We start from the raw sequence: 17140 nt of genomic DNA on the forward strand, positions 1-17140 counted from the left end.
TTGTAGGAAGTATTGCTGGTGCTAGGTCTCTCAGACACTCTGATCTCTGTTATATATATGTTGGCTTTTCAAACCATTTTGTTATGTTCCAAGACTGCAGTGCTCTTTTTTTACCTTCTTCCTCCTTACTTTGAGGCCGTAAATACACAGGAGGAATAATTGATTCCGGTTCGGCAATCCAGCGAGCAGCCCTTGGTGAAAATGTAAATGTTTATTGTTGTAGAAGTACAATACATCAGGAGCCATTGTTAGCCGCTCTCTTGGACCAAGGTCTGTTTGCTGAACCAGAACAAGATGTTAGCTAAAACATAAACACAGAGAAATTAAAAAGAACAGCACAGGTTTGATGTATAAAGTTGGGCTTTTGATGCATTTTATGGTGTGCTGGAGTTCTGTGGGATTTGTATAATTAGTGTTTGGAGGGGGCAGTTTTTGCTTCCAATTATTTTATAATTTCACTTTGTTTTGAAATTTATGCTCCCTGCAAAGAGAGTTTTGTGGTGCGTCATGTGTCTTTGTCAGTGTGTTGCAGGGCACTCAGAGTGCCTTCAGAGATTTGTCAGGGCAATTCTACTGCGTGCGTATTTTTTAATATATTCCTTTTAAGCATTCATCTTGGAAGCAGCCACTCCAGGGCTTTAACTGAAATATCCACATCAAGTGTGACAAATGTGGTAGACACCACACGTAATAGATGACTTTGGGAGTGGGATGTCGAAATCCCGATGTTCAGGCACTGATTGTTCTCTGTGATTTCTCTCTGCAAATTGTTTCATACCCATCTGAGTGATGAACATCGGTGGAACGGGTCCCATGCTTATTGGCACTTCATAGCGAACCTGCACAGACAGCGTGGTCAAGTTGGGTTTACTTGGGATTGAGGAATGAGATTTGATTTTTGCAGTTGCCATAACAATTGGGCTGTTGTGTGAAAAAACGTTTGTAGCTCTCGCTGGAGTGAGTTGACAGCTCTAGGATGCCTATTTCCAAATTAAAACAACTCTTTCCAGCTCTGAGAAATGATGTCTGTTTAGCTTTTCCATGATAGAGCTCAGCAGCTTCTTAGAAATGACCTGAAGAGCCTAAGGACTCTAAAAGTGCCTTCGTTGCTTAATTCTAAAAAGCCAGCTTCGAAGTGAAGTTAATAAGGGTAAACCAGGCTGCGGAGCTCTCGGTCCCACCCAGCTATTGTCTGCACTCACAAAGTGAAGCGAACAGGACAATCTGAAGAGGCCCTAGAAGAATGTAAATGCATTGCAAGTGTCTAGACGTGCAGTCACTCTTACTGTAAATGTCTCAGCACTGACATAGTCAACTTGAAAGGAGGCTCGTGATGCTCATAATGCCTCTAAACAATAAACAAAACGCTGGTCATTGCCGTCTCCTCTCCAGCTGCAGCAGCGTGGGTGCTGGAAATCGGGTGATGCTTCTGCGAAAGATTTCAGGAGGTGCTTCAGGAGCAAGTGGTGGGACTGCGGGCTGGCAGCAGGAGCCGGGGCAGGACGGGAGGTCAGCATTTGGTGGTCGCCCAGCTGGTTGAATCTGCAGCCACGCGCTGTTTGCCTGTCGGGGATTCACAGCCAGCAGGTTGCAGCCACCTTCTCCCTGCTAGCGGATGGTGTGGCTTGTGGTGGATTCCTTGTCTTTTGTAGTCATTTCGGATGCTTTACTTTTGGTGAATGACCCCTGATCGCTGCACGAGGCTGCCTCAGGGAGACAGTCAGGGCAGGGAGGTAAGTAAGGTGTTCAGGCACCTTAATTCCACTTCAACCTCTTTGCCCTGTTGGGAGAAAATTGATGGTTCCCTGCTCAGCCCCTTCCTTAGGTGCTCGGGCTTGCTGTCAGAGGCACCAGCCCTCCCTGGATCCTGAACAGCCGGTGTCTGCTCCCTTCTTTAGGGCTCTGCCTCCTGAGAAAGGACAATTTGGTGAGGGCAACATCTTGCTTCATCGAGGGCTTTCCGACGTCCCGGCAGGTACACGCAGTTCCCTGAACTGTTTCACAGTTTGTTGGCGTCTGTTAGCGTGGTGCAGATCTGGGCTCAGCATCTCCGCTGGCACGCCGCTGCCTGGGGAGGCCGTCCAGTTGTGCTAGCAGGGTTTGCACGGCTGCGTGGCGCTGCTTTGTGCACAAACCATTGCTCTCCTGCATTAGCAGCATCGAGCTGCTTTCACCAAAAATCACGCAGGTAACCCCCAACCTTCACCCAACCACCGGCCAAACGGGGAACCTCGCCTCTGCTGCAGCTTACAAATGCAGTGCTTCGTCGTGGGGCAAGCAGGCTTCCACTCGAGCGACGATGGAGCACTGACCACTGGGACTTGTGAGCTCCTTGTGCTGTATTTTACGGCGAGCTCCAACTGATTCATTGACTTTTTGAATGATTTCAGCTGGCAAAAAGCTGTACTGATGTATTGTAGCTAACCTTGCAGCACTGACTGTACGCTGTTTTCTCTGCTGACTCTCGTGAATACCTTTGCATGGATGGACTTATTTACACAGAGAAAAACAAACTGCCGTTGCAGTCCTGTGACCTGCGAGCATTTTAATTACCGTGATGGTAATTCTAGCTCACTAACAGACTGTTTGTCTTACCTCTCCTGCTGCAATAGCCATTTATTTTAGGTTCTGTTAAAGGTAAGAAGACCAACTGCTCTGCAGATACGCTCGTCCACTTTAATTAGGCTTCCTTAAGGTGTACAAAGAGAAACGGCACTTAATTAGCTTTCCTTAAATTAGGATTGATATTCCAGCTTGTAGATGTGCACGCTGTCGTCGCTGTCTAATAAACGGAGCACTTTGCTCTGCACATTTTTTCCCCAGAGGGTCGATTTGCAAAATGGCAGCCGGGGCCAGCGTGCGAGCTGTGCCTGCAGCGGTGCTGAAGGGGCTTCAGCAGGGTGTGGGCAGCAGGAGAGGCACGTGCGGGTCCACTGCGCTCCGTGTGAGCCATTCCCCCAAAACTCTCCTAGGCGCAGCCCAGATCCAGTGCACAAATCCTCTGGCCACCAGGAGGAGGGAGAAGAAGATTTTCTTCTTCCATCAGCAGAAACTCCAAGCCAGAGCAAGTGCACCTCTGCAGACCCGCGTTAACCATGGGTTTCGGACAAAGAAGCTCCCGTAAGAAGTGGAAGTTTGCACACTGAAATGTTTCCTTTTGATTAGCGTGCGGAGGCTGGGGGTTTCTTACAGGACACACATTTATCTCCAGCCCTTTTCAGCACGAAGACCGGAAAATCTCTTAACTCTGTGTGCGTCTCTATCTCCTAAACCAGTTTCCTTTCACTAACCAACTCGTGTGTTTGTTGGAACGAACGGACTTGGAACATCTCATTACTTTTACAAAGTATGTTTTGACAATTTTAAATGAATAAAACAGATTTTTATTAGGTGCAATGACAATGAGAGATGGCTCCTACGGGGCTTTTAAAGCAAGGGGGGGGGAGAGGAATGATCGGGCTGCTTAATCCACAAGGTCACCTTGGCAGCCCTCCAGAAGCCGGCGACAGCTGCCAATTTGTATTTACCTGTGGTCAATGCAAATATGCCTGCGTGCAGCCGGGATATTTGCTTGTGCTTAAGCAACGTCTTTGTTAGCAGGTGCATGAGAAGTGCTGTTGCCTCGAGGTTCAGCCATACAACCCACGGCAGGTTGGGTTTGTTATTGGTTACGCTCAGAAATGTGGTCTGATCTCCCCTGGATCTTTGTGTAGCCTTTGGGGTATTGTACAGCCGGCCAGCATGGCCAGTGGAGGAATTTGAATGGCTCCTTCCTCCTCTCTGAGCACACTTGCAGCATAGCCGGGAGCAATGTTATTTCTTCACCCAGCTGGGTTTTGTCAGCCTGCCTCTGGGGTGCTCCCGGGGGACCTGGGCTGGAGCAGGTGCCAAGGGAAGGGGACAATTTGTGGGGCAGGGGGCAGCTGCGCTGCCCACCCCCAGCCTTTCCTCCTGTCCCTTGTCTCTGCCTGCTGCTGGTGTGCCCTGGGACTGGAGGAGGCTCTGAAGACGTCCAGAGATAAAAGGTGACAGTGGCGGGGCTGGAGGAAAAGCAAGAGGCGACAGCTGAGCCCTGGGCCTTCCTGAGAGCTTGCCTGGAGGAGCACACGTGGGGGTGCTGCACTCGTGCCCGGCGCTGCAGTCCCATTGCTCGTCGGATTGTTTTCTTTCCCACATGCCAGCCCCGGTTCCTGTAGCCATCTGAAACCTCTCCAGTAATAAAAACTGAAAACCAGAAATATAATTCATCACACTTAATAATGCAATTACTGGTAAGCAGAATTCACTTAGAAAATTTTAGTCAGGTGTACTCCTTTGTGCCAGAATTATCTCGCTGCCACGGATTTTCAGCTCTGCTTGCAAATCAGCGTCTCTTGTCCCACCGACTACCTGGCCTGCAACGTTTCTGCAGGGCCCTTGTGCCAAGGAGTATCGTTCCCTGTGTTACTCGCTCAGTGACTTTCTTACCTCACCTTGCAGTCTGTGCCCAGAATAAGCTGCCCGTGACAAGCTACAAGTTCAAGTCCCTCGAGCGGTTTGAAAGGAGAAGCGGATCTGAGCCTGGTGGTAAAACACGTCCCAGCTGTGCTGCACGTAGAGGTGCTGCTGAGAAATGCTAATTCACTGTTTGCCTGGACCCCTCTTCAACTCTGCATCTGTGAGCTTAAATATCCCAGCTGAGAGCTGTGCCTGCACGCGAAGGGGCTGCGGGAGCCCGGCCAGCACACCCCGAGCGGCAACGAGCCCCACACCAGGCATTGCCCAGGGGTCTGGGGCCACCCCCAGCCCCGCTCTGTGTGCTCTGAACCGGGGCCACCGACCTCTGCAGCAGCCTTCCCCGGCCAAACACATCTCGGCAAAGCAGCCCTGCTCGTTGCTACCATTGTCTAAATGTGTTTGGGATTTGGCACCCGCCTTTTTCTGTTCGCTTCTTTCCAGGGCAGGCTGCAAATATGCACGTTGTTGAAACCAATCTGCTAATCTTTAAACTGCCTGCAGCTACGATTCGCAATGGGTGGCAGAGGCTTGCGGTTGCGGGCCCCGAACATCTGGGCTCAGCTATCTCTTCCCGTGCCACGGGAACCCGCCTTCTCTTTGAAGAAGCTCTTTTAACCTTTTTCTTGGTCACTCGTCAGCGGAAATCAAGCCATTAGGCTCTGCTTGGTGCTGTTTGCTCTTTTAAATTAAGGAGCTTGAAGGGAGATTTACTCGAGGTGGCTGGGGGGCAGCCACGGTGCGGGGACGCGTGCCCGCCCGCAAGCTGCTTGTGGTGGCTGTACCTGTGCACACACAGCTCCCTGAGGTGCAGTACCCTGGGGAGGAGAGATCCTGCAATTCCAGCCCTAGGTGGATTTGGGACTTTAAGGGCTCCGTATTTCTGGAAGCGAGGATGCTTGCAAGCCTTTACAAATTAGTTGGTTCCTGCTGCCGGACGGCTAGACACCAACAGATCAAAGCCGACCGTGTAGTTGAAAAGATTTGATATCTTTCAGTGTCACGATCTGTAATTTGTTTGGATGCATGTGAAGGCTCAGAAACTAACGTGCGTCGAGGGATTAAGGCGGCTTTGCTGTCCAATCTGAAAGCGAGCATATTCTAAAAGATTTTCAAAGTCTCGGAAGGGAGTGAAGTGCTTTAGTGATTTTTATGTCTTTGAAAATCTCTATTTAGTGTGCCTGGTGGAGTTATATAAATACACGCTGCCAGCTGTCTGACACCAACAGATACCACCCAGAGCATTTAAGCACTGAAGTGATAGGCCTGCAAAGACAGAGCCACCGCTCTCGCTGTGCAAGCACCCGTGCAAAAAGACGGAGGCTTGCTGATTCCGTGCGACGCTTGCTCATTTAAAGGTTCGCTGTGATTTTTCCCCTCCCACCTCTGCTACCCCAGGAGGATATCAGTGGCTGTGTGGTAAGAAAAACAAATGTGCTCTCGTTTAGACATCTCCAGAAGGGAGGTGCCACCGTGATCCGAGTCGTTCTGCGGCGAGAAGAAAAGCAGCTGGCTGATCTCCTCCTTGGCAGCCTGGGCCTGTACCATTGTGCTTGGGGATCTTTGACCTTGGGAGGGGCCGAATTTGTTCCAAATGTTAAGATAAAAGCAAAATAAACCAGCAAACCCGTTCCTTTGCTGTATTCACCACTCTTTTGGGTCTAGCCTCACATTCCCCACCGTGCTCAGGAGCACCCTCCTGTAGGCCCAGAGTAAAGGGAGGCCCTAAGCAGGAGTTTCAGAAGGGGTTTTGTATTTTTTTTCCTGAGTACTCCATATTTTAGGTCTCTGTGCTTTGAAAACGATGATGCCTGAGGTCAGATGCTATATTTTGTCTTGTCTCTGTGGCCATAGACCATAACTCTGGTCTATCTCGATACGTTCCCAGTGTCCCTGCCACCCACTGCTGGGGGACACAAATTCTGTAAGGTGTCCAGGGCAAGGCTGGTTATTCCGGGTATTGCAGCACATGTGGAGGGGTGTTCAGCTTTTCCTAAGCACCACATTGATTTGCTCAATCTAATTAGCTAATTGGGAGCTCTTTTATTCTTTAACTTGCTTAGTGTTTTGTATTGAACCTGATTTTCCCTTTGGTGCATGATCTGCAACATTGATGTTAAAAATTACCGCAACCCTTCAGCATCTGCACTGAGAATTGAAGACTCACCCCTGCTTTAGTTATCACACAGCCTGGTTTGTGAGTGTTTCACTGCCTCTGCTCCACTCTAGCTGTGCTAATGGAGTGACAGATGCTCCAGTACATGCTCTTATGCATGGGGCTGTGGGTTATTCGTGGTTAATTTAGCTCTACAATTAGGGACCGTATCTTTTTCCTCTATCTGCAAGGCATCGAGACTTTTCCCTGCTTGTTTCTTTAGAGTGAACTTGATGGGATCACTTGTTTAGTTTTTGTGGAGGAAAATGAGCAATGAGATGAAAGCTGTTAAAAACAATCAGTTCTACCCAAAAAAATAAAGAAAACAGCAACAAAAAAACTGACATCAAGGAATTTCACTTCTCCAGAACTTTTTTTTTTTTTACATTTGATTTAGGCTTTCAGATTAGTTTGGAAGATGTTTCAACAGCCTGAGTCTTCTGAAAACATTGTTATTGTTGTCTGGATGTCTCTGGTCTATGTGTTTTGATGCCTTCTTCATGACTGGAAGATAAATTTTCCTTTTTTTTTTTTTTTTCTTGGATAGGAAAGAATGCATTTTCACCATCGACCCATCAACTGCCAAAGATCTTGATGATGCTTTGTCCTGTAAACAACTCCCTGACGGTATGAGATATATTTTACAAAATACTGCTCAGTGTTTATGTTCAGCAGTTGACATGTCCATATATATATTATTTGTCATGTAGTATTCTTTACCAAATATGAGTAAGTGATAATTTTTATACCTGCTTTAATTGCCTGTTTTCAGAAATCGCAGAGCAGATACCTTCAAGCTGCAGCCTGAAATAATGCTGGTGTCAGGAAATGCAGAACCACAGTATTTTGCATAACTGGAACTGTAATTTGATTTGAGCAGATCTCAGCTGTCCCCTGTTGTTAAAGGACTTACAGTTGAATAGCTAATATACCACGCTCGTATACTGAAGTCTAGTAAAACTTTGACCTCGAGCACGTAGTCCCTGGGTAAAGGAACCTGGTTTTTGAAGGTCACTGGGTGAATGCTTCTTGGTCTTTGCTTATGGGATGCTGGGAGTAGTCAGATGAGCAGAGTGTGCCTTATAAGCTGTGTTCCTCTTCTCATTGCCTTTTAAGCTTTCTGTTCTGCCTTATTTGTACTTTTACTATGCCATAGGCCAGCAGAACAGAAAGTAAAGCTCCAGAAGCCAAGTCTTGATGATTCTGACTAAAGGAACTTCACTCTTGTAAGCTTACTGTGCTATCCAAGTTCTGCTCATTTAGTTTGATGAAATCCAGTAACAGGCTTGGTTTAGAAATAGTACACGATTTGATTAACATATCCACAACTAATAAAGAAGATAAAGTGATTTTTCTTTGTGTTTAGTTTTACTTGTTCTTATTAGTCATCACAATGTGATAATATCAAAGACATGATTCCCTGTTTTTGGTTGATTTCATTCTGTGTAACGTGGCCAATGAATTGAGTCACTTAGACGCAGGTACAGAATAGTATTACAGGGCTATAGAAATGATTAAAACAAACACACACAGAATAAAGCCAGATGCAAGAAAATTTGAGGCCAATAACATTATTTCTGGTTATACTGATATATCAATTTTGAGACAAGGTTAAGGAAAAATTGCTGTTCTGTCTCACAGAAAATTTAAACAGTCTTCTTGAGAGATCCTGAACTTAACTCTGTTTTCCCTCTTTGAGCTTCATCATGTGAATTATTGGTCCTTGTAGATTTATGAGTGCTGTGATCCCACAGTCACTCAGAACTAAGGTGTTGAAACTCTGGCATCTGAACCTCTGCTGATCAACATGTGCATGGATTTCAGACGCTGCCATTCACCGAACTCATTAGTGGTGCATTTTTCTCTTATCCATAAGCCATTTGGAGAATATGTTCAAGGAAAATACATGAGCAGGATTTTTTCATTCCCAGAGACAGTATTGCTCATGCCTAGGACTTGGTGTATCTGCCAGGCAGTCATGAGCATGTTTTCTCTCTCATACTGCAGAAAATGCTGTATGAGGCCTCTTCCTGCAACCTGGAAGGAAGGAAAAATGTCAGTGCATAGAGGATCCTCTCTACCTGTAATGTCCAGCCAAGAGCCTTCTAGACATCACCAGGCTGTCGCTGAAGCTCTGTAGCCTGATGGCAAAATGCCCCCTTGTGAGGCAGAGGTGGGATCGCAGCAGTGCTGCCCCACGTGCCCTGTTGGAACAAGTCCTTCTCATGCAACTAAACTGAGGGGGGAAAACCCAAAAAACCACCCAAGTCTTCTTGGCCTGTTTTTTTTTTTTTTCGTTTTTTTTTTTTTTCCCTGACTCCTCCCTCTCCTAGGGGCTGTGTTAAGGCCTGTGCTGGCTTCTTGGATTCCCCAGATGAATATTTTCCATGCCCTTTCCTGATCTTCAGTGAAGGCTAAGGAATACGTGAGAGGGTCACGTCAAAGCCATGCTTCCAGGGAATGAGTGTACTTGTACGTGACCAGGAGCAGGCACCGTTCCCCCTCCCAGCATACCCTGTTATTTCAAAGGTGATCTCTGATGTACTTATCCTGAGTGGACGGAGGATGCTTCTGCAGTCAGGTACTACTTCATCTTCTCAGGAAAATGAGGCGGTTGGGAAAGAAAGGTAAAACGGACTGGGCTACAGGCTCACTCTGCACAGGGAGGGTTTGCAAAGCTCAGCTTTTCAAATAAAACAAGTGGAAGGTACAGGAACCTTTCTCTTCTCTCAGTTTCCCAAAATAAACTTTGCTAGTGTGATTTAGAAGAGACATGAAGAAACTTTGAAAGACTCAGGGACTGACAGGGCATGGCTGACTTCCTGAGAGTAAAAGTTAAGGTTTCTGTGGCTTGTATCCAAAGCTTATGGAGTGGGAAATCCAGCATGGACTTACGACTTTTGGAAGTTTGCGTCCTTCTTGGGAGCGTTGTGCGTGTTCCTCATTCCTCCAGATGAGCCTGGGATGAGCAAATCCAAGAGGCGCTGTAAAAGCAGGCAAGTGAATGCACCCACTGGGGGCTGTCCCAGCCCTCAGGCCTTTGTTCGCCCCCACATATCATTTTCCATGAATCACAAAGCGTGATTAAGAGCCTGCTCGCAGCAGCCCTTTGTGTAGGATCTCTGCCTTTTGGCTGGAGCCATACATTTTCCAGCAGGCTCATTCCGCCCTGGACTCCTCTCAATGAGAAGACGCTGAGCTGGAGCCTCCTTTAAGAGCAATCTTATTTGTGCCCACCCTGGGTACTCAGTCCCCTGCCTCTCCTGCCAGCCTCAGCCCCGCTGTGGGAGCAGCACCCTTGCTCCAGCAGGGCTTAGGCCAAGGAACATCACCCCCTTTGACACTCAGCATGACACCTTTCATGGCTGCTGAGTGTCCCAAGGACCAGATTTTACATCGGTGTGGAAGGAACCACCATGGAAACGGCCTTTCTTTATATTAGAAATGTCTCCTTTATTCTAAGGAGACCCTGTGGCTCAGAAGGAAATAAGGACAAGAAAAACAAATCTTCGTGGTCTTTGGTGAGTTCTGAGCGCTCCAGGAAGGTGCTGAGGAGCCAAGCGGGAGTGAGGGGCACAAAAAGCAGGAGAGAGACTGCAGGAAACCTTCTGCAGCCAATGCTTAAATACTCATTTAAAACAGGAGATTTATCTAAAGCAAAGATATCCAGTCTGGAATCATGTCCAATGACTGATGTTGTGCAAACATCTCCTTGCATGATTTTTTTTATGTGTAGATGAGTAATAAAAGCAACTAAGAACCATCCTGGGGGACTCTCGTCCATTCTCCTCCCAATGCGCTGCTGTTTGAAGCCCAAATTTCCTTCAGCATTTCCCGAACCTTTTTTTTTTCTGACAATTTTGGCTCACTGCTGAAACGCTGAATTCCAAAGGTGATATTTTTCAAAGACTTGATGATCTGAAAACCCTGATCTAAATAATGTTTTGTGAGTCTCCTGTAAGGAGTGTGTTTCCCATCCATTTGCCCTATTGCCTATATCCTGTGCCCCTTTCTGAGGTATTTCCCACTGTGCAGCTATAGCCTTGGTCATCATCTGCCTGGGGTCCATCAACTGCTACAGGAAAACAAGGCCTAGTGTTACAGGCCCGTGAAGTGTGGATGGCAAAAGCAAAGGTATAAAGCCATCAGCATACATGATTTATTTTTTATTTTTTTGACATCTGTGCTTTCACTGAAAATTTTCAGGAGCCTGTGATCTAGAAAGGTTGAAAACCAGTGCTAGGGGTCCCTTGGGTTTCCTTGCTTGCAAAGCTGTTTCTGTTTGCAACCCTTCTGCGTTAAGGAGAGCTCTTATGGGAATATTAATCTTGCACTTACTGGATCTCCTTGGTATATTTTGGAGGTACCCTGAGGGATTTCTGGCTTTAAAAGTTGCTATACTAGCTGCAATTATTATGACAAAGAGTTGTTTTAGAGGTTAAAGAGCTTATCCAGGGCTGGCAAGACTTCATGTCTCATGAGGACAAAGTTGTGTTAAGAGTTAACACATCTTTTATTCCAAACGTAAACCCAGTTACAAGAAATTATTATTTTTTCCATCTTTTTTGCCCATATGTTAAACACTTTAAAAAAAGAAAAAAAAAAGCCGGCATGAGCAAACCACATATCTGGCATCCTCATGATGTCAGGAGTTCTCCAAAAATCAACAGAGAACGCAGTACCCAATTCAGAAAATGTCCATTTCTCTCAGTTTATTAGCACCTATTTAAAGTACAAAAAAAAAAACCAACACCCATTGCTCACACTTTGCCCATTAGACACCTCGATCAGTGCATTTCAGAAGATTTTGAAGAATGAAATTGTCTTCGTCCTCAAACATTCATTGCTAATTTATTCAGGATTGTGGCAATTTCTTTGCCACGAAGGCAAGCAGAGAGATGGGGGACTGTGTTTGCACCTTTGCTAAATTTTAAAACTTCTCAGCATAACCTTTATCTGCTCCAGTCACTGGACGGAGGACTCGCCTATGCTACGTACTCTGTAAAAAAAAAAGGTGATTTTTTTTTTCTAGAAGTAATCCATAAGTCTGTCCTAAGGAACTATCCAGTAGCAGGGTGTCACTAGAAAAGGAAGCAAGGGATGATTGTGGGAAGAGCTTTATTTTTAATGGAGCTCACAGCAAGACCTTGCAGCAGTTGGAAACTGTACAGGGATATATGTCTTAAGTGGGCCAGCCTGGTTTTGAGAGGATTTTCTATTGGAGTCTGCTTTTGATTAACTGTCGTGCTCCTCTTTATTGTTTAATGATAGCAGTAGGGAGGTAAGCTTGCTGTTTGCATTTGTCAGTGTATATTTTAAGAGATCAGCTCCAATAAAGCATGAAAACAGGGTTATTTATGTAACAGCTTTAGAAATATGAACGAACTGTACTCCGTTTCGATGACTCAGCATCATCTCGGAGTAAAAGATGGGTCTGGACTGCAGCTCGCTTCTACGGCGTGTGTCGAGTTGTTTCAGGGTAGCTTAAGGTTTTAAGCGAGTTCATTTCAGTCAATGCTCTTTTTGTGATCCTTTCTTTCCGCACGTATCCCGGCGAACGGCTGCAGCCAGGAGCGTCCAGCGGCGCAGTGTTCACAGGCAGCAAGCTCACAACTTTCAAGCCTGAGCGCTTTCCTCCGGGGTGCAGACGTTTAAAGATTTGCTCTGATCTCCGCGTGTAAGAGCTCGCCACGTGAGCTGCACGTCCCGGCGGAACCAGGCGAATTTCGTGCACTTGCCAGACTTCTTCTGGGAATGATCTGCAAGTGTCGTGTGATACGTTTCTGGTAATGCACACAGCTGAAGCAGTTGTGCTGCGTTTGAAAGCTACTCGCTAGTAGGAAGAGAGGTGAAATTTAACCACTTTAAAGGCAGATAATTCCATCTGCTGAAATTTCAGGCTGTGACAGGAAAGGAGTTACCAGGAATTATTGGGGTCCATTTTGGAGGGGTTGTCTCACCTCTGTGCAGATCTTTGGATGCTGATTTCAAAGAACTACTTCAGGCTACACTGTCAGGGTCTCTGTACATCTCCTTGTGTGTTTATTGATGACTAACATGGTTCTTGCCATTCTTTCATTCCCATATCCCTCAATTTCAAAGAGTAATTCAAGTTTAGGTACTTTAAGTTTTACTCTAGGAGGAATTGCTGTAATGCAGAACAGAAACACATCCTGCAGGTTGGTTGCCCTGGTTTTTTTTTTCCTTAGTGACATTGGTTTTCTGTATGTGGAAGTGAGGTCATATATAGATACATTCATCAAATCTTCCTGGTTTTTACCTGAGGATCCAATCAAATGAGATACCTGCAGTGTGCTGCTCCCTGTGTTTTCCCTTCCCTATAAATTTGTTCATCCTGTTGGTGAATTTATATCAAATATACCTAAGGGGAATGCTCAGTTAAGTGTCTTGAAAAGAGGAGAGATTTTCTTAGTGACCCAAATCCGGGAAAAGTGCAGCGTGATCTTTCTCCTTAGCTGACACGTGTGAGTCCATTGTGGGGTGAGGATTTCAGAAAGATGTGTAGAGCGAGAGGCCTTGCATCTCTGTTCCAGGAGTCTTCCATACATGTTGGTAAAAACCAACCAATGTTGGTAAAGTCATCCCTTGTTTGCTGCAGGTCTGCAGACACTGGGACTGCTAGTTGTTTTTGTTCTGCAATGTTGTGTACACTTTATTATTATTATTTATTTTTAAAGACAAATAATCCCTCTATCTTCTATTTAGCTTTATCTCCCTGGTCACTTACAGACTGTAGGGTAAAATTTGCTGTAGCAACACTTGATATGAGACCTTCCCTTTGGTTTCTGCAGCACAGACTATAGGAAAAATTTGTAATTAGAGTCTTGCTGGGCTGATTTGCTTAAGATAAACACTGAAGAATGGACTAGTGTTGAATCAAAAGTTACATTATGAAATTACCATGCTTCCTTCTTTGTAAGGTAAGAGTATGAGATGAGTGGGTACCAGGCATGGTTTAGAGAGAAAATGACAGAAACGTCAATGTATGAGTTAAATATAAAATGACCATAAACTGCAATTTACGTAAATTTATTGCAGGAGTCAGATGTGGGAAAAATAAAGAAGACATACAAGGAACAGGATTGTGCGTAACATTTGGGTAGTTTTTCCTTTGATATCAGACAGAATTAGCTCAGCTCTCCTGTTACCTGCTGATTAGTCTGGTGAGTTTTTGTTAAGGATCTATGGTGTGCCACTAGAAAAGTGGACAAGACATATTGCAGTGATTAGAAACAGGTACGTTCCCCCTTTTTTTTTTTTTCTTCCCATCAAGGATCTGTGGTTGCAGATTCTTTGAAATACGCAAAATACTCTCGGGTCTCTGCCAAATCCTGATCAATGCTGTGTCCCACAACGTGCTCCCGTGTGATGCCGGGGAAATTGCAGCACGTACAGTGTGCTTTGCCTCTTTCAACGTAACGTGGCGTTGTCTCTGCGGAAACACACATCACTTCCAATTTCCAAGGCCAGAGTTGAATGGAATCAGAGGGCTGGATTGCGTCACCCTTCCACTTCTGAACATCTCTTTGGAAATCAGTGAGACAAGGGAACAGCCTAGTGCTCCCCTTAGCTTGGCCTAGAAGAAGCAGAGCTTGCTCCAAACTGACGGTGGTTGAAAGGGGAACAGAGGGAGCCTAATCCCCAGACAAGTGCATTAAACAGATAAAGCACAGGGAAGCAAAATAAGAAAGTCTGGATTTAAAAATGGATATGTTTTCTTGCAGTGAGGAGAGGTGCTCTGGGTGAAATCATTTTTTGGATCGTTTCAGCTCATAAATTCAGGACCTGGGACAATTCCCCAAGGATTTAGAGGTGTGAGTTTTCCTGGATTGGCAGATATCACTCGCATGTGTAGATATTAACTTAAAAAGCAGTGCCCAACTGTGTATCAAAGAAAAAATATATAGAATCCATTTATGGATGTGGATAAAGGGGAAGGGATCCAGAAATTCCTGTACAAACAGATCTGAAAGCAATCTGTCTAGGATTTCCTTTTCACTGAAAAGGACCTCAGGGACCAGGAGGGTGTTTAGAGGAGAACTGCAAATGACAGGTGGTGACCAGCTAGAACTAGAGAAAGCAGGATTGCCCAGTAAATCAAGCAGATAAAAATCCAAAGATGTGTGAGGAAGATAAAAAGGGTGCAAATAACTGTGTGAGAACCTATTCCTAACTAACTTCAGTCATATTCTGTTGCATGCAGGCGACAAAGATGTTATTGCTGCACATATTCTGTTACCAACTTCTTAAAATGGGAGGATCCCTCCCAACCACGGGACTATTGTCTTAACTTTTAGTTTATTGCAGTGCAGGGGTTTGTTTAAGGATCCAGCTGACCAGAAAGAATGTCTTCTTACAGGGCAATTCACTACAGTTTTTCTTGATTGTTGACTATTATGCTAGTTACACAAAGTGTAAAATAAGGTGCAGATGGAAGTATTTTGGAAATCCTTCCAAAAATAAACCGAAAGTTGGATGGCTAAGAGTGAAATCTCAGCAGCTGCCTTCTGTTCTTAAAGAAGTTGAAATGTCAAGGCTGCTCAGTGGGGAAGTACCTTGTACGTGTTTGGCCTAGCTCTGAATCCCAAGGTCTCTTTGAATGCCTGGGAATATTCCCTCAGCCTTGGATTACACTGGTTCAGTAGAGATATCACAAAAGAGATTGACCTAACAGTAGAGAGAGGCAGGTCCCTCCCCACTCTAAACCTTCACTTCAGGAACAGGACACCATCCTACACCCCAAATGATTGTAATTCATCTTGAAAGCTGCTGGGTGCCACTTCCCATCTCTTAAAATTCAGCGACTGCTGGTTTCCTGATGGAGTTAACCTCTTGAATGGGATTTGGAATAGAGATATAAACAAAACACAGCGCAAATGCCAGAAATTGTCCTTTTGCCTTCATCTTGTTGGCTGGAAATCTAGCTGTTAAGGAGGTGTTTGAAAGAGCTGAGCGCAGTCTCCCTTGGTAACTCCTATCTACCAGCAACAAGTGCTCTCTAAGCTAGGAATTTGAGTTCACAGAAACACATTTGCCTTGGTGATCTGCTTGACAGCTTGTCTTGGTGAGAGGGAAAAGATCCATCTGCCAAGTGCCTGCATTAGACTCCGAGTAGCAAAGATTTGTGGTGGGCCTAAGTCACGAGCAGTCCTCTGGAGGTTCTCCCAGGGATGGCCATGTAGCAAGCCCTGTCATTCCGTGGGGAAATTGAATGTATTTGAGGTCCTTACGCCCCTTCATTTTACTCATTGCACTCAAATCATGCAAAGAAGTCAATATAATGTTTCAAACCTCTCTTGCTGTTTTAGCACCTCACAAAGACCTCTAGGCATTCGTGCAGGCATGGAGGAAACCAGCTTACCTGTGACCCTCTGCACTGTGAACAGATACCGACATAGGAGTGGGGAGAAATCCTGCATGGGCAAAAAAAGGTCGGGCATAGGCATCAGCACATAAGGACACACGTCTGAGTTTTCTAATGCTGGCCAGAGTTGATGCATCACAGAAATCACAGAATCATTAAGGTTGGAAAAGATTTCCAAGGGCCTCTGGTCCAAATGGCACAATCTCTTAGTTTCCCATCATTATGCTTTGTGTCCCCAACTGTCCCGTGGTCTGGCCTGACTTTTACTGTTAAGATACTTGTGCTTCTCTTTCATCTGTATTTTACTCCTGGTTTCTTGTTCAGCAGTGTGAACAAATCTTTCTGCTGCATGCTTATTCTGTTAGATATCGTTCCCTGTGTCCTTCAGTCTGCAATTAAATATTTTATCTGGTGCATGCTACATAAATTCTGTCCTTCTGACTATTTAGTGCTTTTCGCCCAGGAGAATCCCTTCTTTGTGAAAGTATCCAGCTTAATGGTGCGGTGGTAACATTTGCACAGAAGAGCTCTTCTGTTCTCTTAACTTATTGCATCAGGTTTGAAGGCAGTTTTCAGGAATGGTGTAGGCAGCGGGTGCGTTCTGGCTGGCAGCATCTCCTGTCACAAGGTGAGGAACTGACTTGGGTTTGCTGGCAGGAGAGGACACTCGGGTGTTGGTTTTCTCTGCCTTGATACCATGGTATATTCAGTGAGGTCTGGAGACCCGACTTCTGATCCATCACCAGCTTGTTTCCACCTCGTGGAAGGTGGTGGTTTGGAGAACACAACCAGCATGAAGATCTACCCCATGTTCCCATGGGAGGCTTGACCTCCCACTCTCCTAAGAGGCTGGGAATACTTTGCTGGCCAAGAGCCTTCTCTGAAGTACTCCTCAGGGCTGGGCAGCGTGGGGAAGCATGTGCCTCGCAGAGGATTTCGTGCTAACCATAGTGAAAGCATTTAAAACAGCACTGAACTGGTTTGGGCTGTGCTGGTTTGTGTATAAAACTCAGAGCTCTGTAACACACTACGAGTGAAGTGCCCGGCTACGGGCTTGTACTGGTTTTGTTTTGCAGTATAAAAGGTAGCTTTTAAATTCTATTACC

The 17140-nt window shown here is 45.6% G+C and overlaps 1 protein-coding gene across 2 annotated transcripts in view; it reads left to right on the plus strand.

Annotated features, from left to right (window-relative positions):
* Window positions 1-17140, plus strand: part of DIS3L2 (DIS3 like 3'-5' exoribonuclease 2) — a 188458-nt gene that overhangs the window by 91200 nt on the left and 80118 nt on the right. For both annotated transcript variants that reach the window (XM_082766823.1, XM_082766824.1), the window contains one exon: window positions 7197-7276. In XM_082766823.1, the coding sequence (XP_082622949.1) occupies window positions 7197-7276 (80 nt within the window). The remainder of the gene's footprint in view (window positions 1-7196; window positions 7277-17140) is intronic.

The sequence above is a fragment of the Aythya marila genome (genome assembly GCF_965140915.1).
Source record: "Aythya marila genome assembly, chromosome: 9".
Classification (NCBI taxonomy): domain Eukaryota; kingdom Metazoa; phylum Chordata; class Aves; order Anseriformes; family Anatidae; genus Aythya; species Aythya marila.